Source organism: Bos indicus, chromosome 25, assembly GCF_029378745.1.
Source record: "Bos indicus isolate NIAB-ARS_2022 breed Sahiwal x Tharparkar chromosome 25, NIAB-ARS_B.indTharparkar_mat_pri_1.0, whole genome shotgun sequence".
Classification (NCBI taxonomy): domain Eukaryota; kingdom Metazoa; phylum Chordata; class Mammalia; order Artiodactyla; family Bovidae; genus Bos; species Bos indicus.
The window spans coordinates 29,550,243-29,573,075 of NC_091784.1; the positions used below are offsets into that span (position 1 = coordinate 29,550,243).

General features: G+C 40.6%; 1 protein-coding gene across 2 annotated transcripts in view; it reads left to right on the top strand.

Annotated features, from left to right (window-relative positions):
• LOC109578619 (S-adenosyl-L-methionine-dependent tRNA 4-demethylwyosine synthase TYW1) overlaps positions 1-22,833 on the top strand; it is a 148,564-nt gene that overhangs the window by 120,897 nt on the left and 4,834 nt on the right. For both annotated transcript variants that reach the window (XM_019988004.2, XM_070779995.1), the window contains exon 15: positions 6,080-6,247. In XM_019988004.2, the coding sequence (XP_019843563.2) occupies positions 6,080-6,247 (168 nt within the window). The remainder of the gene's footprint in view (positions 1-6,079; positions 6,248-22,833) is intronic.

Sequence of the window (22,833 nt, forward strand, 5' to 3'; positions counted from 1 at the left end):
TGTTTTATCCTTGCCTTTAACAAATATTTCTGTGCTCTCTCCACATGCCAGGCCTCGTCAAAGCACCATAGGTACAGATTTTGTGCCTAAATTTGGATATGCTGTTTGGGAAATGGATGTCTTGCTGAGCAAGGCCACATCTGCAGAAGTAAAATGAGCTACTTGGAGAGATTTTTTTTTTTTTTTTGAAAAATTCTTGGAGAAGTGTGTAATCTAATCATGATGTAAAATGTCATATTTAAATTATAAAATATAGGGTAACAGAAAACAGTTTGTGTTGTACCAGGAGAAAGTATGTGATGGTCACTTGACTCTGTAATATCAAGTACCTGGGCCTTTTTTTAAAAAATTTTATTGATTGATTGATTTTTGGCTGTGCTGGGTCTTTGTTGCTGTGTGTGGGCTTTCTCCAGTTGTGGTGAGTGTGTGCAGCTCCATTAGAGACAGGATGTGGGTCTGAAGGCAGAAGACTAGGCCCTTTGACCTTTAGCAAACGGACGAATTAGGAAAAAATTCACACGCTGACACGGTGGTGCCTGGAGATTTATCTCTTACCTGTGAAGTGATGTGTTAGTCGCACAGTTGTGTCCAACTTTTTGTGACCCTACGGATTGTAGCCTGCCAGCCTACTCTGTGCATGGGATTTTCCAGGCAAGAATACTGGAGTGGGTAGCCATTCCTTCTCCAAAGTATCTTCCTGACATAGGGGTGAACCTGCATCTCCTGCACGGGCAGGCAGATTCTTTACCGTCTGAGCCACTAGGGAAGCCCATCCCATATCTATCTCTTGGTAAAAAAAAAAAAAAGTCTCCCAGGGTCCAACCTTCAAAAGGAGTTAGTGTTAAAGCTTAATAGTACCTCAAGGTCACGCGAATGCCCCAAAGATGTGAAGTTGATAATATAAGATGACCCTGGGATAGTGAAATACCTGGGGCTCTCAGATTCCATTCATATCCTTTCCCTGGATTTCCTGGATGTGTGTGTGAATGTGGAGGGTGTAGCCGTGTCTCTCATAGTCTCCAGTGGGGAAGATGTGTAAACTTTGCTGTATTCCTAAAAGGTACGGATGTCACCTGGGACAGATTGCTTACCTTCATTGAGCCTAAATTTCCTCAGTATTAAAATTAGACTAATAATTTCAATTTAATAGCTTTAGTTGAGAATTCTAGGGGGTAACTTATGCCTGGGGTCAATAACTGCTTAGATCACTTTCCATCAAGCATATTATTAAAAATGAATCGATAGAAGCTGCTTATTATATCGATTTTCTCTTTACTTTCACTTTTAGTCTCATAAAACCTCTCTCTGTTCCATTTCCTGTAAATTATCATGTATTTTGGGTTCATTAGGCTTAAATGGGCCTCTATTTGCTAGCCTGAGAAACTTAACCATTGTTATTTGCTTACTTGTTTAAGAAAATGTGTTTGGCGTTGTAAACATCTGCCTTATTGAGAAGCTTTCATAGCACAATCCATTTTGTAAATGAAATACTGTCTTTGTATTCTGTGCCTAGCACTGCACTTTGAGAGGAGTAAGTGCAATAATTATTTGTTGTCAAATGATTTAAAACCTTCTTCCCGTTAGCACTGTGACTCTCGACAGAGCTCAGTCCTGGCAGAATGCGCCTTGCAAAACAAATGACTTAGCATACCTCACCCTGTTTCTGCACACAAACGTTAAGGAATGTTGGTCATATCGGTCAGATTCCTTACAATTGTTAGTTGTTCAGGTATGCAGCAATACCTGAGCAGTGCTTTCAGTGGGTTCATAATCATTAAAGAGCAGAAAAGTCATGAGAGATATGAAGGAAATTTTGTATTAGAAAAGAGTTATGAAGTCTAATGTCATGGAAGAAATGTGTGACTTGGTCTTAGAACAGATTGGTTGAGGGTACAGAGAACAAGGTACAGTTTCTGCCCTTTGAGAGCTCAGGATTTAGACACATCTTTATGTGCGTTATCTGGTAAGAGATATGCACAAGACATGATAAATTTGGGATTAGATGGGATGGGGGTTTCTGGCAGAAGATCAAAAAAATGGTGGGAAAAAAAAATGGTGGCGATTTTAGCTGGGGAAAGACTGGATGCTGAGTCTAGTAAGAAGGCCTCAGGTGCTATGCTGAGAAATTTGGGCTGGTATTGGAGGAGGGTGCTGGCAGTGATTGAAGCATTTTTAAAACGGACATGTATTGCTGCAAAAAGTCACGAAGACAACATTTCTTCTGTTCTCAAAATGATCAGGGACAAAAGAATAATATCAGGAGCCTTTTGATACCCAGTCAGTATAATTAGAATTTCAAGAGCCAAAATACTGCTCTTCCCATAGACTTTGAATCCCCAGGTGAACTTTCTAAGCAGCCTATAAAAAAGACCTACCTGGTGGCCCCCATCTCCTTGAGCAGAGTGGTCCCTCCAGAAGACACCAGTGTAATGTAATGGTGTATGTGTGTGTGTGTGAGTCACTTAGTCGTGTCCTACTCTTTGCGACCCCATGAACTGTAGCCCACCAGGCTTCTCTGTCCTTGGGATTCTCCAGGCAAGAATACTAGAGTGGGTTGCCATTTCCTTCTCCAAATGTAATGCTGTGGGTTGTGCTTTTCACCACAAATATCAAGACACGTAAGTGGTCCTGCTCCTCGGGAACTTTCTTTGGGTCTGCCTGTCACTCCTCAGCCTGCAGATAACTCCTCAGCCGCCACATTCTTCCCATCTGTTTTCTTAAGGACGTTGTTTTTTCCAAGTTGTGAGGAAAGAACACGGTGGTGGTGATAAATGGAGTGGGGGTTGTGCTGGTAGGAGAAGGTGGCAGAGAGCTGTGGTCTGAGGGAAAAGGAGACATTTTGAGACAGTTCAGGGGCAAGTGTGATCAGGAATCAGGTCCAGGCGGTTCATAAGTAGACAGGAGTGTGGCGTGAAGTGAAGTAGCCCGTGCAGAGTGGGGAGCACCGGAGGGGCAGCTGCCAGAGACCAGCTCACTGGTGGGTGCTGTGCTCTGTCACACAGTCATGTCCGACTCTTTGCAACCCCATATATTGTAGCCCGCCAGGTTCCTCTGTCCATGGAATTCTCCAAGCAAGAATACTGGAATGGGTTGCCATGCCCTCCTCCAGGGGATCTTCCCAACCCAAGGATCAAACGCAGGTCTCCCTCATCGCAGGCAGATTCTTTACCATCTGAGCCACCAGGGAAGCCCCCGGTTCACTGGGGCCGGTTTCTACCTGTTGCAGTTGTGTCACGATGAAGGCTCGGGCTCTGTAGTTGGCTCAGGAAGTAACCCATACTGCCCACCTCTGAGGATTTTGTCTGGCTAGAGAGAGAATTTTTACACGAAAATACTTTGTTAATTTTAAGGTATCATGTGAACATATAGAGAAAGTGAAGGCCTAGTGATGACCTATGACAATCAGTCTTTCCTTTCCAAACCAAATCTTTCCTTAGCATATTGTGCTTTATTATTGCTGAATAATCAATGTTAAGTGAAAATGGCTCAGTCGTGTCCGACTCTTTGTGACCCCATAGGCTATACAGTCCATGAAATTCTCCAGTCCAGGATATTGGAGTGGTAGCCTTTCCCTTCTCCAGGGGATCTTCCCAACCCAGGGATCGAACCCAGGTCTCCCACATTGCAGGCAGAATTTTTACCAGCTGAGCTACGAGGGAAGCCCAAGAATACTGGAGTGGGTAACCTATCCCTTCTGCAGGGGATCTTCCCAACCCAGGAATCGAACCAAGGTCTCCTGCAAAGGTGATTCTTTACCAGCTGAATCTCAAAGGAAGCCCAAGAACAAGGCATAATCTGTGCCTCCTGGGAATCTTGTTTGATAACCACTACACCAGCGGCATGGCTAAATCAATTAAACTGTTTTCCAAAGCCATTGTCATGAATATAAGATCTTACCTAAAACCTCTGCTTCAGTGAATTAAGGTAAATATTAAAAATAAATTCCTCTGAATTAGCCCCTATCTGCTTGGTTATTCATATAATTCGTCCATCATAAACAGTATTTAAAGTGAAGTAAAGTTCATATTTATGGCTAATTTGACTTAGGAATAAATCATTTTCATGTGTGTTTAATACATTTGGGCAAGTTCAGTACAATTTTTCAACTATGCTTTTTTAAAGAGTTTTAAACTATTGTTTGCTTTTTTTATTCAGCTAAAATCCGAACTCAGTTTAATGAATTCTGTAAATCATTGGGTTAACAGAGAAGATTCTCTAGTTTATTGTAATTAAGCTGGGTTACCTCTAGTTTATGTTCAGCAAAGGTCATCTCAGTGTAGTATACAATAGTCTTTGAACAGCCATCTGGAGTGGAGGGTTTTGCAGAACTCATCTGAGTTTTTGGCCCCCTCCCAGCTCTGCCATCTGTAGGGTCACGATCACTCTGCTTTGCTCATTGTGAGCTTTTCATTTAATGTCATTCTACCCCCTCCAGTCTGTGCGTTATGTGTGCAACTCAGAGAGAGCATCTTTTTTTATTTTATTCTTTACTTAGTAGCAACATATCTAGACTATTCAAATCTTTTTTTCAAGTAAGTTTGATTTCTTAGGTATTTAGAGAGCCTACAAAGTTAAGATATATTCCTTATTATTGAAAATTAGTCATTAATCACTTATCACTATGTAACTTACCAGTTAAAGAAATTAGTTATGGAACTTTTGGCTGTCAGGTAGAATTCAAGAGAGTTAAAAACCAATTTATCTTAATGCATTTGTACTGAATGAGAGAATCTCTATAGGGGTAGATACATGTATATATGTGTGTGTGTGTGTGTGTATATGTGTGTGTGTGTATATATATATATATATATATATATATATATATGTATATATATGTATTTCTACAAATGTATTTTCGTTTTGGCATGATTCTGTGTTTATATTGGGTTGGCCAAAAAGTTTGTTTGCGTTTTCCCATAACATCATATGAAAAACTTGAATGAACATTTTGGCCAACCCAATACACATCCACATACAACATATATTACAAAGTGGTCTCTTTAGAGAACAATTTGAAAGGAATCCCTATCTGGCCCTTTACAGAAAGTTTACCAGCCTCAGGTTTCCTTGATAGCTCAGTTGGTAAAGAATCTGCCTGCAGTGCAGGAGACCCTGGTTCGATTCCTGGATCGGGAAGATCTACTGGAGAAGGGATAGGCTACGCACTCCAGTATTCTTGGGCTTCTCTTGTGGTTCAGCTGGTAAAGAATCCACCTGCCATGTGGGAGACCTAGGTTTGATCCCTGGGTTGGGAAGATCCCCTGGAAAAGGGTATGGCTACCCACTCCAGTATTCTGGCTTGGAGAATTCCATGAAATGTACCATCCATGGGGTCACAGAGAGTTGGACATGACTGAGCGACTTCCACTATCTCACCAACCTCAAATCTAAACTTTACTCGAAAATGGGAGCTTATCTTATTTCCCCAGTCAATAAATTATTCATTGAATTTTTGTGGGTGTCAGCTATGCCTCCATTATTATAATCCCATGACAGTCACTTTCTTATACTGCATGAGTGAATCTGATTGGAAAGGTACTGATTGAATCGGTTGAAAAGTATTATTGTGAGTAGACTGTGCAGATGGCAATGTAGCACAAAGCACAGGTACCCAAGCCCCCAGCTTTGTCAAAGTGCAGAGAGCCTTGGCCTGGGAGCCCTAGTGCTATTTTTGTCACTTGCTACTTGTATGAACTTCTAAGCAAATTTTATCATCTTTGTATTACTTTTTCTTCACTTTAAAATATGGATTGGATTGGCTTGGATTGGTTTGAAAGTGTGTTAGTCGCTCAGTCATGTCCGATCTCTTTATGACCCCATGGACTGTAGCCCACCAGGTTCTTCTGTCCGTGGAATTCTCCACATAAGAATACTGGAGTGGGTAGACATTCCCTTCTCCAAGGGATCTCCCCAACCCAGAGATTGAACCCGGGTCTCCTGCATTGCAGGCAGATTCTTTACTGTCTGAGCCACCGGGAAGCCCTGGATTGGTTTGTTGGATGACCTCTAGAAGCGTGTCTGGGTCTGAAGCTCTTACTCTGTGACATTTGAATAGGCCTGTAACTGTCTGTTTCCACAGGGTGTTACCTACTGTGGAGAGAGTTCGGCGAGCAGTCTTACCATGGCCAACGTGCCCTGGCACGAGGAGGTGGTGCGCTTTGTCTGTGAGTTGGTGGATCTGATCCCTGACTATGAAGTCGCTTGTGAACACGAGCATTCCAACTGTCTACTAATAGCTCACAAGAAGGTAAGAACAGCTCAGGTATGCATTCTTCCATCACCCTTGTCCTTCTTGCTCCCTTCTTCTCTTTTCTCTTTATTTTTCCCTTCACCTTATTATAGTGAAATAATAAGTGAATAATAATAATATAATAATATAGTGAAACAATTCTACTTGTTTGCTACCTTTCCTATAATGAACTTTAAGAAAACCCTGAATTCTGTCTGTTGGACTCATAAACCCCCTTTTCTGTGTGAGATTGCTTCATTTTCAGCCCTCACTCAGGCACTTGAAGTGCCTTCTGGCTTGTAATTGGCACATCCTGAGAAACAAAACAAAACACCCTTGTAATAACCTCTAGTCCTTTACCTAGAATGACAAGGGAAAGCTAAAATAGTAAACAACCCTCGTATGATAGTTTTTGACTGTCAGAAGAAATATTGAGGTGTTTATCAAATTTTAGATCACTTTGAATCCTGGCCTCCACAGAAATGTTTCTGGGATTTTAGTTTTCCTTTTTCCTCTTTAGTGTTTTTAGTACACAGAAGAAGTACCTAAATTTAATGTATTTTTTAAAGTAAATAATGCCTAGCAAAGGAAAAATTCAGTTTTTGGTAGAGGCAGGCTCTTAAAAAGAAATAAAATACCCAATCAGAAGTCCAGTGTTAGAGTAGCAATCATACTGATATGCCCTTACTGAAATGTGTATACAGAAATAGTGTCTTGGGTTTGATTCAGAATGGTATTAGGTGAGAAGTGTGTGGGTGTGTTGGTGGGTTGGGGGCTTTTGAGGATAACTGATGGATACATAGAGGCTCATTTTACTTCTCTGCTTAGTTTTCTGTTCATACTCTCCTTTTTTAAAAAAAGTGGACATGGTTGAACCTTGAAAACGTTATTCTAGATGCAAAATGGACACAAAAGGCCACATGATATATGATTCTGTTTATATGAAATGTCCAGACAGATCAATCCTTAGAGTCAGAACGTGGTTTAGTGGTTGATGGGGGCTGGGGGAAGAGCAGGTCGGAAGGTGACTGCTAATAGGTATGGGATTTCTTTTTGGATGATGAAAATGCTGTGGAATTACATAGTGGTGTTGGATGCACAACTCTGTGGCTGTACGAAAACCCACCGAATTGTATACTTTAAAAGTTGAATTTTATGGTTTCTGAATTATATCACAATAAGGATAAATTAATACCCAAAAGGTAATAAAGAATGGGCTTACCTTTTCTTATAAAAATGTTTTTTATGTGAGTCAAGTCAGGCTTCATTAATTCGAACTTGAGTCTCACTTTTTCCTCCCCACAACCTAAGTGGCTTCCAGAACAGCTTCATAGGTTAATGATATTTAATAATATTAGAAGCGCTCAATTAAAATGTCACTTGATCTAGGCTCAAACAAACAGGAGGTTAAAAGGCCCTCATGTCTTAGTCGCAGTGAGGTTATAAATATCTGACCTAATGATCTGTCAGACTTAAATATTTGGACAGAAGAATGTGTTCTGGGAGCATCGGGGAACAAAGAAATAAAAGCCGCCTAGTATTTGAAATGTTCATTAAAGTAGCTGCAAAGACAACTTACAAAGTAAATCTTAAAAAATTAAAGCCAAGAAACAGAATTTTATTTTCTGTCTTTTTAATTACTGTTCTTTTTCAGGTAAGATAGTACCTTTAAAAAAATTACTTGATTGGAGGGGCAGTGCCCTGGAAATAGTCCTGACAATGGTGGCAAAGTTCTCTCTTCCTCCCTTAAGTCTGGTCTTCACACCATAGCCAAAGAAGTCTTTGTAGAATGTAGATCTCTTGCTGCCTTTGATTGACCTCCCATTGCTTTTAGTATGAAAACCAAAATCCTGTAACGTGGCCCCAGCGTCCTGTGTGACCAGTCTCTGTCTGCCTCTCCAGCTTCTTCTGGAACCCCTCTTCCTTCCCTTTCTGCACTTTTTTCCTTTTCTCAGCCTTAGTAGGTCTTAGTTTTGCTCCAGGTAGGCTGGGGATTGTATACTTTTTCTATTCTTCTAGTGGATGTACTAAAGATTACTATTAACATGCGTTCTGTACGCAATTATTTTGAACTGCTGTCCTATGTCCTATATTGCCTGATTGTTTTCTTCGCTCCTCCACTCAATTAAGCCTCTCTAAACTTCATCTCGAAACTGACACTAATAATACTGACTTTAGATGTTATTGTTAAGATTAAAGTTAATATATTTGAAGTACTCAGAAGGGAACCTAAAATAAAATCAGCAGTTCGTAAATAGTAGTTGTTACTGATGCTTTTATTGGCCTGCGCCTATCCACAGGGAGCCCTCAGAAGATGGCCAAGCAAATTACTGAAATTCAGTGTGATAAATGCAACAACAGACATAGGTACAAAGTACACGCCAGGCAGAAGAGAGATTGACCTTCGTTATTTTCCTAAATGTGTGTTGAATATCCAGGTGTGTCAGGCATTGTGCTGACATAAAGACGAGTTTAAAAAAAAAGATCCCTGCCTTCAAGAATGGTCTACCAAAAAAAGACAAACATCTAAACAAATAAATGCCCCCAAATTATTTCAGGTCAATGCTGAAAGATTAGAATGGAGCCCAAAGGAGCATACTTGGGACTATGGTACTATCAGGAGAGATTTCACAGAGGAGTTGCTGTTTGACTGGGTCTTAAATGATGGCCAAGATGTGGTCCATGAGGAAGTGTGGAGCCCTGGCACATTGAGACAACTCCAAAGTAGTTTTGGTGTGGCAGGAGGTCAGGAGAAGGGCTAAAAGGAGCAGGGGTGATTTGGCAGGGGCAAGAATGGCATTGAATGGTATCCTAAATGTGCTTTTTCCCATATGGCGTAGGCAGGCACCAAGGAGTTTTAAGAAGGGGAATGATATAATCAGATTGGAGTTGCAGAAAAATTTCTCTAGCAACATTATAGAGGATGAATAGCAAGACAGAGAAACCAGTTCAAAAGGGTTGTGAAAGTCCAGCAGTCTGAGGGCTAAATGCTGAGGGTCTGAAACAAATTGCTGTGACGGGGGAGCGTGGGGAGGAGGCGGTCTTGGGGAAGTAGTGAATGAGGGCTGTTATATTAAAGGGCCTGCCTAGTCAAGCGGGACCCCCTGGTTTCTGACTTGGGCACATGGGTGATAGTGACGGTGACCTTCCCTGAGGTCGTACTGTTTGCGTCTTGCTTTTTATTGGTTTGTTCGGGGACTTAGGGTAGGGAGTGGATGAGTTCACTGCAGTATCAGCAAGCAGTTCCCAGAGAATATAGATATCAGATGATGGAGGCAACTATTTGTGCTTAGAAAGCACGGTCAGTGAGAGACGTGGTCAAGGCGAGAACTCCATCCAGTATGCGCACCCTGAGGTGTCCGTACCCCAGCACAGAACTCTCGCACTTTCTCGTTCATAGTTCCCTAGTGCCTCAGGAACTTCTCCACAAGAACCATAGGTTGAAAGAAAGAACCAGCAGTTCCATCTATTAAGACATAATTGAAAGAACCGTAGCATAACCTAATGTTGAAACTGTGAACCCTCTCAAGCTGCTGGTTGACACGGTGCCCAGCAGCTATCCGATAGCGCTGCTCTTCCTTCCAGATTTTAAAATATTACGGTGAGTATACTGCACTCATGTTTTGAGAGCCACCACTCTAAGGAAACAACACAGACATCCATCCAAAGGGAAATAGAAATCTTGTTTGGATTGTTCCCCGTTGTGTATTTTTTGCTGCTTCTTTTTGTTGACGTTGGTATTGAGGTGTGCAGACCCCATAATTTTCCAGTCACTTGCTATTCTGTGTTCTTACAGTAGTGCCTCGTGTAAGAAATGAAAATACACCTTCTTATGAAGTAGCCACTTCTCACACTTGTTGGAGTGGCTCTTTCTTTTGACTTACAAGCTGGGAAGGGTCACTTGGAACCAGAAAGGTCAGAATCATCAACTGTTTATCATTCCGTATTTTCTCAGGAGATTGCTCCGTTTCTGCTTATAATTTCAGAGCTTCAGAACAGGAGGATAAGCTGCAGTTGCATTGCTGTTGTTTTACTGTTATACCAGAAGACAGTCAGAGAAGAGATTGGAATAGCATGTCCTTTTATTTTGAAATGATTACAGATTCATGGAAAACTGCAGAAATAGTCCAGAAGCTCTCATGTACCTGTTACCTGCTTTTCCCCAGCGACATATCTTTCATGACTATAGTACATTGTCACAACCAGGAAACAGACAACAACCAGCCAGGAAATAGACATGAGTACAGCCAGCAGACATTATTCTGATTTCACCAGTTTTGAACACCTTCATTTGTGTTGTGTGTAGCTCTTTGCCATTTTATCACACGTAGATTCATCTAATCACCACCACAATCAAGTTACAAAACTAGTCTGTTGCCACAAAGATCCTTATACCTCTTTTGAGTCCAACCTACCCTCCATCCCCAACTACCTGTAAGCTCTGTCAACCACTAACCTGTTTTCTATCTTTATAATTTCATGATCTTGGAAATCACATATAAATAAAATCATGAAAATGTGACTTTTTGAGATCAACATTTTTCACTCATCCTAATACTCTTGAGTTCCATGTGACTCACTGCACATGTGAATAGTTTATTCCTTTTTATTGCTGAGTAATATTTCATGGTAGGGATGATGTACCATGGTTTGTTTAACCATTTAACTGTTAAAAGTTTTTCCCTCTTATGGGCTGTTACTGTTTAAGCTGCTTTGAACTTTCTTGTACAGGTTTTTGTGTAGACATGTTTTTGTTTCTCAGGGCTAAATGCACAGGAATGTAATTTCTAGGTCATATAGTAAGTGTGTGTTGTAGGTTTTCTTTAAAAAAAGTCAAACTGTTTTATAGACTGGCTATATATTATTTTATAGGTTTCCCAAGTGGCTCAGTGGTAAAGAATCCGTCTGCTAAGCAGGAGATGCAGGTTCGATCCCTGGGTTGGGAAGATGCCCTGGAGAAGGAAATGACAACCCACTCTAGTACTCTTGCCTAGGAAATCCCTTGGGCAGAGGAGCCTGCTGGGCTACAGTCCATGAAGTCATAAGATTCGGACACAATTTAGTAACTAAACAACAACAAAATACTATTTCACATTTCTGCCAACCATGCATGAAAAATCCAGTTTCTGTGCATCCTAACCAGCACTTAGTATTGTCATTTTTTAGGTTAGCTGTTCTAATGGGTTTGTCATGATCTCATTGGATCTTATTATTTACATCATGAACATGATCTGTCTCTCTATTTAGATCTTTGATTTTGTTAAAAATCATTTTATAGTTTTTAGCATCTAAGTCCTGTACTTTGTTAGATTTATGAAAAGAAAATGAAAGTTGCTCAGTAGTGTCTTGACTCTTTGCAACCCCATGGACTATATATATAGTCCATGGAATTCTCCAGGCCAGAATACTGGAGTGGGTAGCCTTTCCCTTCTCCAGAGGATCTTCTCAACCCAGGGATCAAACCCAGGTTCTCCACATTGCAGGTGGATTCTTTACCAGCTGAGCCACAAGGGAAGCCCAAGAATACTGGAGTGGGTAGTATATTCCTTCTCCAGTGGATCTTCCCAACCCAGGAATCAAACTGGGGTCGCATTGCAGGTGGATTCTTTGCCAAATGAGCTATCAGGGAAGCCCTAGATTTATACCTAAGTATTTTTCTGTTTTAGCAATTATAAATGGTATTATGTTTTTAATTTCAGTTGCACATGTTCATTGAATTCTGTAGAAATAGGATTAATTTTATAACCCTAGCCAATCTGCCTTCTTGTCTCTACCTTTCAGAGTCTTCGTATATTTGTTTTATATATAATATCTAGGGGTTTTAGCTGCAGAAACACAGTTCTCATCTGGAACCAGAAGTCTTATGACTGCGCAGTTGTGACATTTACACTTTTCGTTTATCTCCCCGGTGGATAGTAATACCAGTACACCGGGCACTATTTGTTATTAGATTATTTCCGTGTAAACTCATTTTCTTTTCTTACCTTTAAAGTGTCACTCAGTGTGGTTGCACAGCTGCGCCTGTCGTGTTACTGGAAGGTTTTTTTCTGAAACCTGTATGAAAAGATCTTTTTCTAATCCTAATCAGATCCCATCAAATCCCATTTAATAACTAGGCTAGCAATTTACAGATGAATGCCTTTTTAAGGGTACTAAAAGCAGAGTTATAACCAAAAGGCAAACAAAGGAAAGAAATGGAAAAAAAGACAAAAGCAGAATCCACAAAACGGATCATTTAGTCTACAAAGAATTTAGAGTGGGCACTGACTGTTCAACATCCTCATTGTTTATGCTGCCAACTCCCAGTTTATTATTTCTCTGCTGTAGTTTTGAAACACGTGACATCTTACAGAGTGTGCAAGAGAAAAGCCTAAACATTTATTTGATTTTAATGGCCTTTACAATCAAGTCCTTTGAGCTTCATTTCATGCCTACTCCTCGGGCCTTGACAACGCCCTGCCGTATTATTTTCTTCCTGTTATGTGTTTGCCCAGCTAAGGTTTCTCTACTGCTAGACCTCCTCTCCTTACCTCACTTCACCTGGTGAACTTCTGTTCTTTAAAACTATAAAATAAACCTCCTTGGGGACCACTTCTTTCAGAGCTGTGTGCACATCTATAAGGCTGTTTTCTCTAAGAAGCCACGGTTCCTGAACGCAAGGACTGTCATTCCCAGCACTTCCTAGAGTACCTGATACATTCTAGGTTCTTAGTGTTTGTTTAGTGAATTAGCAAACTCTTTACCTTCATCTTCTCTCCTTATTCATCATCTTGCCTTCTGAAATCAGAGATACTGTCCCATCTTCCTTGCTAATTTTGGTACCTATTTCCCTTCTTCCTTATCATTTATTTACTCACTCAGTCATTCAATGAGTGTTTATTCTACCGAGTTTGCTATTTTATAGGTCATCAGTAACCTGCTAGTTGTCAAATCCAGTTGTTTTCCATTTACCATTTTTTTTTCTTGCAGCAGAAGATTGATGCCCATTCATATTTTTGAAAGTCTCTCCTGCCTACTCTACTGTACTTTTCTGGTTGTAGTAAAGTTGGCTAGTGAAAATAAGAACATTGTCAGAAAGTGCAGCATTTCTTTACCAATTTCAAAAATTTGAAATTCTGAGCCAGGAAAGCTCAAAATGTAAGGTGAATCTTTAAAAAAAAGAAGAAGAAAAAATCTAGAGTGATCCCAAGCACTGGTTGACTGTATGTAGATGACCTTTCAAGGTCTTGTGTTAAATTTGCAAGATTTTCACAACATGAAATAGCTTCTAGAGAGTCCATTATAATTTGTACCCTGTCCATTCCCAGAAAACTTTCTGGTCATTTGCAGTGCAATGATCTTGTCACTGCCATATGTTCTACTACATGCAAAGCATTTTTTTTTTTTAAATTCTACTAGTGGAATTTTTTAAATGGATGATTGTTTTAAATATCTTTATAGAACAGGTTTATCATTCAGAAGCAGTTTAGGCTAAACATAAAGGAGTTTCTGCTATTGATAAGAAGTAGCTTCTTAAAGTAGGTGGAAGAATAGGTGGATACTTCATAAAGTTGAGTGAATGTCTCTGCCTTTGAACAAAGGAAAGATGAAGACTCACATTAAGATCAATATGTCAGCATATGCTAGTTCCAGGGTTGAGCTGGAGAGACACAGAGAGGACTACAATTCCCCGCAGGAGATCATTGGAAAGAGGAGGGCCAACCCGGCCGTGTGCTTCGGAAGGGTCAGGAGGGCTCAGCTGGAATAAGGCACAGTCAGCCTTCTGTTTCTGGGTTTCGAGCCTCACAACCTAAATGTCACCATGATCCTGTCAGTCTGCAAACTGGTAAGACCATGATGAGTGCAACACACTTTGATCATTTTAGTTCAGAAACTGTGAACTTCTTTCAACATATTGGCAATACCCCATTAGAGTGGATCTCTGCCTGTGCAAACCAAGTGGTGGGTGTATGCACGGCTTGCAGAATCTACATAGCGTAACTCTTAATTGTTTAAAAACTAGACTTTATATTTTAGTAGTTTGAGATTTACAGAAAAATTGAGAAGATAGCACAGAGAGCTATTATATACCCTGAATTTGCCTATTATTAAATATGCCAAAGCCTTTGACTGTGTGGATCACAATAAACTGTGGAAAATTCTGAAAGAGATGGGAATACCAGACCACCTGATCTGCCTCTTGAGAAAGTTGTATGCAGGTCAGGAAGCAACAGTTAGAACTGAACATGGAACAACAGACTGGTTCCAAATAGGAAAAGGAGTATGTCAAGGCTGTATATTGTCACCCTGTTTATTTAACTTATATGCAGAGTACATCATGAGAAACGCTGGATTGGAAGAAGCACAAGCTGGAATCAAGATTGCCGGGAGAAATATCAATAACCTCAGATATGCAGACACCACCCTTATGGCAGAAAGTGAAGAGGAACTCAAAAGCCTCTTGATGAAAGTGAAAAACCTCAGATATGCAGACACCACCCTTATGGCAGAAAGTGAAGAGGAACTCAAAAGCCTCTTGATGAGAGTGAAAAAGTTGGCTTAAAGCTCAACATTCAGAAAACGAAGATCATGGCATCCGGTCCCACCACTTCATGGGAAATAGATGGGGAAACAGTGGAAACAGTGTCAGACTTTATTTTTCGGGGCTCCAAAATCACTACAGATGGTGACTGCAGCCATGAAATTAAAAGACGCTTACTCCTTGGAAGGAAAGTTATGACCAACCTAGATAGCATATTCAAAAGCAGAGACATTACTTTGCCAACAAAGGTCCGTCTAGTCAAGGCTGTGGTTTTTCCTGTGGTCATGTGTGGATGTGAGAGTTGGACTGTGAAGAAGGCTGAGAGCCGAAGAATTGATGCTTTTGAGCTGTGGTGTTGGAGAAGACTCTTGAGAGTCCCTTGGACAGCAAGGAGATCCAACCAGTCCATTCTGAAGGAGATCAGCCCTGGGATTTCTTTGGAAGGAATGATACTGAAGCTGAAACTCCAGTACTTTGGCCACCTCATGGGAAGAGTTGACTCATTGGAAAAGACTCTGATGCTGGGAGGGATTGGGGGCAAGAGGAGAAGGGGATGACAGAGGATGAGATGGCTGGATGGCATCACTGACTTGATGGATGTGAGTCTGAGTGAACTCCAGGAGTTGGTGATGGACAGGGAGGCCTGGCATGCTGCGATTCATGGGGTCGCAAAGAGTTGGACACGACTGAGCGACTGATCTGATCTGAACATCTTATATTGGTATAGACCACCTGTATTACAATCAGTGAACTAATACTGATACATTATTATTAACTGAAGTCGATAGTTTAGATTTTCTTAGGTTTTACTTAGTGTCCTTCTGTCCTAGGATCCCATCCAGGATAACATTACATTTAGTTGTCATGTTCCTTTATGTACCCCTTGGCTATGGCAGTTTCTCAGACTTTCTTTAATTTGATGACCTTGGCAACTTTAAGGAGTACTCATATTTTGCAGAGTGCACCACTACTGAAATGTGTCCAGTGTTTTTCTCATAAGACATGCATTGTAGGTTTTTAGGAGGAAGATCACAGAAGTAAAGTGCCATTTTCATCACATCATGTCAAGCTCCCTTTATCTTGACCTTGATCCACAAGCTGTGGTAGTGTTTGTGAGGTTTCTCCCCTGTAAAATTATTCTTCCCTCTCCTTTTCTGTAGGAAAACTATTCTTTCCCCTCTCTCCTTTGGAAGGAAGCCTATATTCAGCCTGTATCAAAGGAGTGAAATTTAAATATATGCACAAATTATTTGGAATTCTTCTACATAGGTTTGTCTCTTCTTCCTATTTATTTTTTCAGTCATTTTTATATCACTGTAGACTCATGGGTACTTATTTTATAATTTTGGGTTGTTATCCATTCAGCTTTATTACTTTTGCTCACATTGTTCTAGCTTTAGCCACTAGGAGTTCTTTTAGTTGATTCTAATGTTTCTTTTACGCCCATTAATACGTGTGTGTGGGAGGGGGGGTGTATGCAGGGTGTCGGGGGTGGGGGGGGGTTGTTCATTTTGATCACTTTCCTTTCTGGTACTTCAGGAAACTTCCAGGCTCATCTTGGATATTTCCTACCTCAGTCCCAGAGTCAGCCATTTTTCTCAGGAGCTGTGGCTTCTTTTCTTGGAGAATGGTGTTAGAAATCAGAAGGTGAAGATGTGCTCATTGTTTGGGGTATTGTTTGTTTTAGGCCCGCTTAGATGACAGAGCAAAGAAATATATATGTACATATATGTATACACTAACTTTCGTATATACACATGTAGGAAACTATTTCTGTATGTACATTTTGTATCTGTGTTAAGCTGAACATACTGTTGTCTCAAACTCTTATTACCATATAACTCATTCTGGCATCCTCTCCTTGCTTATTTGTAAATTCACACCTCCAAGAACGAGAATCGAATCCTAGCTCCTGTTATCAGTCAGCTATTTAATTGTTCAACTTCAGTATACGTATATGGCAGTAACAGAATTTTTAACCCTAGCATACAACGTTTATATGTAGTTTCTTTTGCCTTAAGTCTTAGAGGCTCCACTTATTTTCAAAATTACTTAGGTCAGTACCCTTCCCACTGCCTTCCCTTCACTGAAGTTGTTTCACTAATTTGTAACTTAGTTAGATTCTCTTGTCACAGTCTATACCTCTTCCTGGTTTCCCCTGACCTCCTACATGATTTTTTAAACTTAAACCACATACTTTAAGGTTCAGTATTTATGCTATAAAGTCCTATAGATTTTGAAAAGCACATATTGTCATGGAAACGTGATTGAACATTTTTTCTTATGCTTGTTTGTCATTGGTATATCTTTGGATAGGTGGTCAGATCTTTTGCCCATTTTTAAACTTGGCTAGTTATTTTGTTATTGTTGAATTTTTAAGAGTTTTTAAAATGGATTATGAATATACATCATTTATCAGATATGTTTTGCAAATATTTTCTCCCAGTCTATATGACTTGACTCTTCATTCTCTTAACTGTACCTTTCTCAGAACAAATATTTCTCATTTTAATAAAGTCCAGCTTGTCAATTTTTCTTTTATGGTTCACGTGATCAGCAAATAGAGACAATTTCACTTCCTCTTTTCCAATTTTGATAGCTTTTATTTTTTTCTTGCCTGATTGCTCTGCCTAGGACTTCTGGTACTGTACTGAGCAGAGTGGTGAGAATAAGCATCCTTGCTTTGTTCCTGATCTTAGCAGAAGAGCTTTCTGCCTTTTGCCATTGATTATAGGCTTGTCTTATATGGCCTTTATTATGTTGAAATATGTTTCTTCTCTTCCTAATTTGCTAAGAGTTTTTTTCATGAATGAATGTTGAATTTTATCAGATGCTTTTTTTCTGTTTCTTTTGAGATGATCTTACAACTTTCATACTTACCTTAGACCTAAACATAAAATAGAACACTGTGAAATTTCTAGAAGATAACAAAGGGCATTATTTCCTTCCTCCCTTCTTCTCTCTTCTTTTGCATCTTCATTTTCAAAACCACTTGTTATGGCTACCGTAGCCCCCATTTAGCTCAAGCATCTAGCGTGACTTGATTTAATCAAAAGTGCCAAATTCTCAAGAGAAGTCTTGCCTATGTATGAAGTTGTATCATCTCTGAAGAGATAATTTTACTTCTTCATTTCTTGTTTGGATACATTTTTTCCTTTTTCTTGCCTAATTGCTCTGTCTAGTACTTTCATATATGTATGCCTGTTGATCTAATTGATTTATTGTGTTGATCAAATCCTTTTTTAAAAAATTAGTTCTGTTTTTTCTGTGCTGGGTCTTTGCTGTGGCACGTGGGCGCTCTCTGGTTGTGGCGAGCAGTGCTGCTCTCTTGTTGCGGTGCACAGGCTCCTCCTGGGTAGCATGGGCTCTAGGACATGGGCTCAGTAGTTGTGCATGGACTTATTTGCCTTGCAGCAACTTGTGGAGTCTTTTAGAGCAGGGATTGAACCTGAGTCCCCTGCATTGGCAGGTGGATTCTTAATCGCTGTCTTACCAGGGAGGTCCAAGTCCTTTGTTTCTGAAGTTATCTTTTGTGTGGTTGTTCTGTTGAGTAGAACGATATCTCGCACTCATACTCACTATTGAGTATGAGATATTGAAGTCCCCAACTGTTACTGTAGAACTGTCCATTCCTCCCTCAATTCTGTCAATATCTGCTTCATATATTTTGATGATCTGTGATTAGGTACATAAATGTTTATAATTGTTATATTGTCTTGCTGTATTGAACCTTTTACTGATATGTAATGTCTTTGTCTCCTGTAACTTTTTTGATTTGATCTATTTTGTGTGATATTAGTCTAGCCACCCCTGCTTCCTTTTGGTTACTATTGGCATGGAATAGCATTTTTCATCCTTTGCCTTCCAACCTATTTGTGTCACTGGATATAAAGTAAAGCTCTTGTAAACAGCATATAGTTGGATTATGGGTTTTTTTAAATCCATTTCTCCAATCTCTTGTTTTTTGATTGGAGAGCTTAATCCATGTATACCTCTGATCAGAAGCAGAAGTTAATGGTCAGAAGACAGATATCCAGTGTTTGAAGGACAGAGTCCTCAGTGCCCATTCTATCTCCCACAGGTTGCATGCAGGCTGCTCCAGTAACGTGTTCACCGCTGCCTGCTGTGGTGGTGGTGGGGGGCGGGGGTCCTGTCTAAACTGAAATCGACTGAAATTAGGTGCAATTTACAGTCCAAACTTTCCCCTCAAAGTTACAAACTTTCAATAGACTTCAGAGTTGCTAAATAGTTATGTCAGACAAGATTCTGCCAGTATAATTTTTGTCTGGGTTGAGAGAAGTATTCTTAATGCTTCCTATGCCACCATCTTCCCTGAGTCCTGTACTCTTATGTTTTAAAAGTTTATACTTAGTTTAATTCTGAAATTAATTGACATTGCTGCACTCCTTCAACATAATACAAGGAGTTACTAGTACTCTTTCCTGCAGTTAATGCATATATTGATGAATCCATGTAAATCCTATTTGCAGCCTAGTTTTTACTGCTGGGTGCAGTTTCCTTCTTGATGACGTAAGTGGTAAACTTAGTCTTTTTTCCCTCTAAAACATCTTTATTTCATTTTGCCCTTGCATGAGGAATTTCCTTTCAGCACTTGTTGTCTTCCAGCATAATCTTTCCATTATCTTGTAGCATCTTTCACCATCAGTGAGCTGTCTGGTGTCATTCCTTAGTATCTGCTGATAAACTCAACAACCAGTAACATTTATTAAGGTCACTTTGATTACACTATGCATGCATTAACTCATTGACTCCTTACAAAAATCTTATGAGTCATGCTATTTTCCCTCATATTCCAAAGGAAGAATCTCAGGCTAAGAAAGTACAAATCTTGTCCAAGCACAAATAGGGGGCAGTTAGAATTCAATTCCATATCTTTCAAAATACAAAGCCTACTTTTTAAAAAAGTTATTTATTTTTGGCTACGTCAGGTCCTTGTTGCATCATGAGTGAGCTTCACTGTGGCACACAGGCTCTGCAGTTGTGGCGCGTGGGCTCAGAATTGTATCGTGCAGGCTTAGTTGACTCATGGCATGGGAGATCTTAGTTCCACGATCGGGGATTGAACCCCCGTCCCCTGCACTCGAAGGTGGACTCTTAACCACTGGACCATCTGAGAACTCCCACAAATCCTACTTTGGACCACTATATTATGCTGTCTGTCAAATGCCACAGAGCAGTCAGAAAGAGGGTGGGGAAATGGAAGTGTCCCTGGGAAACGGTGTCGATTCCCCTCCCCCACTCAGCAGGCACCATCTCCTCCAAGATCATCATCACTGAAAAAGTTTTTGCCGAATTCGAGGCCCTGTAGGTAATTAAGCACTGATCACAGAGGCCTCCCTTTTGGATGTATTATAAGCTCACAGTCTGTAAAGGGAGGGGATGAAGAGCTGTCACCTCCCACACCTTCCCCTCTTGGAATGAGAAGGGAACTGTATGTCTCCATTAAGGTTTAGTGCAGTGTTTTCCTTACAAAACCTACTGACTGAATATTTCCTCCTCTGTTACATGTGGAACTCATTCTTATCGGAGGCCCTGAGTGTTCCGGGTAATTACTTTCAGAAGAATGTCAGAGAAAATTGGCAATTTGGTGACACTACCTAGAGGACTTAGTGTTACTCCAGCAGAATAGGGGATTAAGATGAAAACTCCAGAAACTGAGTTTCCAGATAAAAATGTTTTAATTGCCCTTGGATAGATCTAGAAAGCAGTTGCATTGTGGTTTTACCTCTCAAAACGGTTCCCCAGGCAGCTTGTGCCATGGAAGTGCTGCTTATCACCAGTAAACTCAGAGGAAGATGGCCCAGCATCTCACTGTGGCAGGGAAGTCAGGTCACTTTGAAGTCTGTCTTTGGGATCTTGGCTTCCTTTTACCCAGAGAACAGACAATGCATTTGTAGCCACAAAGGTGAAAACAGAACTTATAACTCTGGGAAATTCAGAAAGCAGTGATGTGGCACCCTTTGGTGTGTGTTGCAAAATGCTTTCTCCCTCTAACGGCCCTGCACTCCCTCTGCTCCTTCCAGTTAACATGTATCAGTACTTCTGAGATCTGAGGTCTGACAGAGCTCCTCTTCCATCCCTTGCTGCTGCTGCTGCTAAGTCGCTTCAGTTGTGTGCAACTCTGTGCAACCCCAGAGACGGCAGCCCACCAGGCTCCCCCGTCCCTGGGATTCTCCAGGCAAGAACACTGGAGTGGGTTGCCATTTCCTTCTCCAATGCATGAAAGTGAAAGTGAAGTCGCTCAGTTGTGTCAGACTCTTAGTGACCCCATGAACTGCAGCCCACCAGGCTCCTTCGTCCATGGGATTTTCCAGGCAAGGGTACTGGAGTGGGGTGCCATTGCCTTCTCCATTCCATCCCTTAAGCAGTGCTTTCCTAGTTGTTTGGTTCCTGAGTACTACTGTATGTTTGGAGGAGCCAACTAGAAAATAATTGATACTGAAATCACATAAAAGCCCTTCTGAAGAAGTGTGAAAATGCAAGTGGTATGTGTGATTCTTATTTTTGTATCATTGTACTTTGTATGTGAACTTTGAGGTGAGTTTATTTGTAATTCTGCATAGATTTGCCTCTTCCCTTACAAAGCTGGGTGACCTCATGTCCCTGCATACTTAACCTTAAATTTTATGATTTGAGGTTTCATTCCTCTATTTAGGCAGCTCTGTCTTTCAGGTTTATTTGTGTGCCAGTCATACTAAAATTTGCCCTTTTAGCTTCTGCCTTTTGCATGGAACACTTTGACTTTTTCTGAGCTATTATTCAATGTGATTATTCTCAGATTGTTTTGAGAAGGGGGCATGTGTCATGAAGCTTTGTCTTAGGACTCTTATGTCTCAATGTTCATTTAAGAGTGACCTACGGTTATAGACTTAAGGTTTATGTCCCTTGAAAATTCCTGTGTTGAAGTCCTAAGTATGGCCTTATTTGAGATGGAGTCTGTAAGGAAGCAGTGAAGGTTAAATGAGGTCAAGGGTGAGGCCCTGATCTGATGGGTTGGTGTTCTTATTAGTAGAGACACCAGAGCACCCCCACTCCAATCCCCTGCCATGGAACCTTAGTGGAGAAGATGGCATGTGGAACCTTAGTGAGAAGGGGGCTATCTGCTGGAACTTTCACCTTAGATTTCTAGCATCCAGAACTATGAGGAAATAAACTTTTATGATTTAGGACATGCAGTCTGTGTTATTTTGTTACACAGCCAGACAAACTAATACACTAACCTTTTCTTACACTTATTTGATCTTCTAGTTTGTTTTCTTAGACACTGGCAATCTAAGAAGAGTTGTCAGATGTTAGGTTATAATTGTCATATCCTTGCAACTAATTTCTTCCCTTTTAAGACCCGGTAAAGTTTTGTAGTTAGAAGAGACCAGATCTTCAAACTGTAATAGGAGTTAGGAAATCAGTGCAGTAGGTTGCAGCTGGCAGTTTTTTAAATGAAATGCATTGCCTATAGTTTTGTGAAAGTTGTATTTCCAGAGTATGTATGTATGACTGCGTGTACTAGATCAAGATATAAAATGTGTTTCTTACTGTAGGTTGTGGTAAAAGATTTTAAATCTGTTGCTCTAATCTAAGATAATCTCTTCAGATATCCACAGCAGGTGAATATTGTTAGAATTTGAAGGAAAAGGAGGACCAAGATTGTGGACTCTGAGGGTTCAGAGTTCTGGCCTAGAGATCTGAACCCCAAAAGGGAAAGATACAGGGGAGAGGAGAATAAGTTAGGTATATTCATGAAACCAGCAGTCTTGGAGGGTGGGGATGGATGGGTTAAGTGACTACAAAGGCCAGTATAATGTGCTCTTGTTGGACGAGTTCAGGGTACAGTGAGGTTCTGTGGCCAGGGGACTGTCATGGTCATCCACAGGGATTCAGGAGGACTTCCCAGAGCAAAGGGCATTTATGAAGAGACTTGTTTGTTTAGTCACTAAGTCACGTCTAACTCTTTTGAGACTCTATGGACTGTAGCCCACCAGGCCCCTCTGTCCATGGGATTTCCCAGGCAGGAATACTGGAGTGGGTTGCCATTTCCTTCTCCAGGGGATCTTTCTAATCCAGG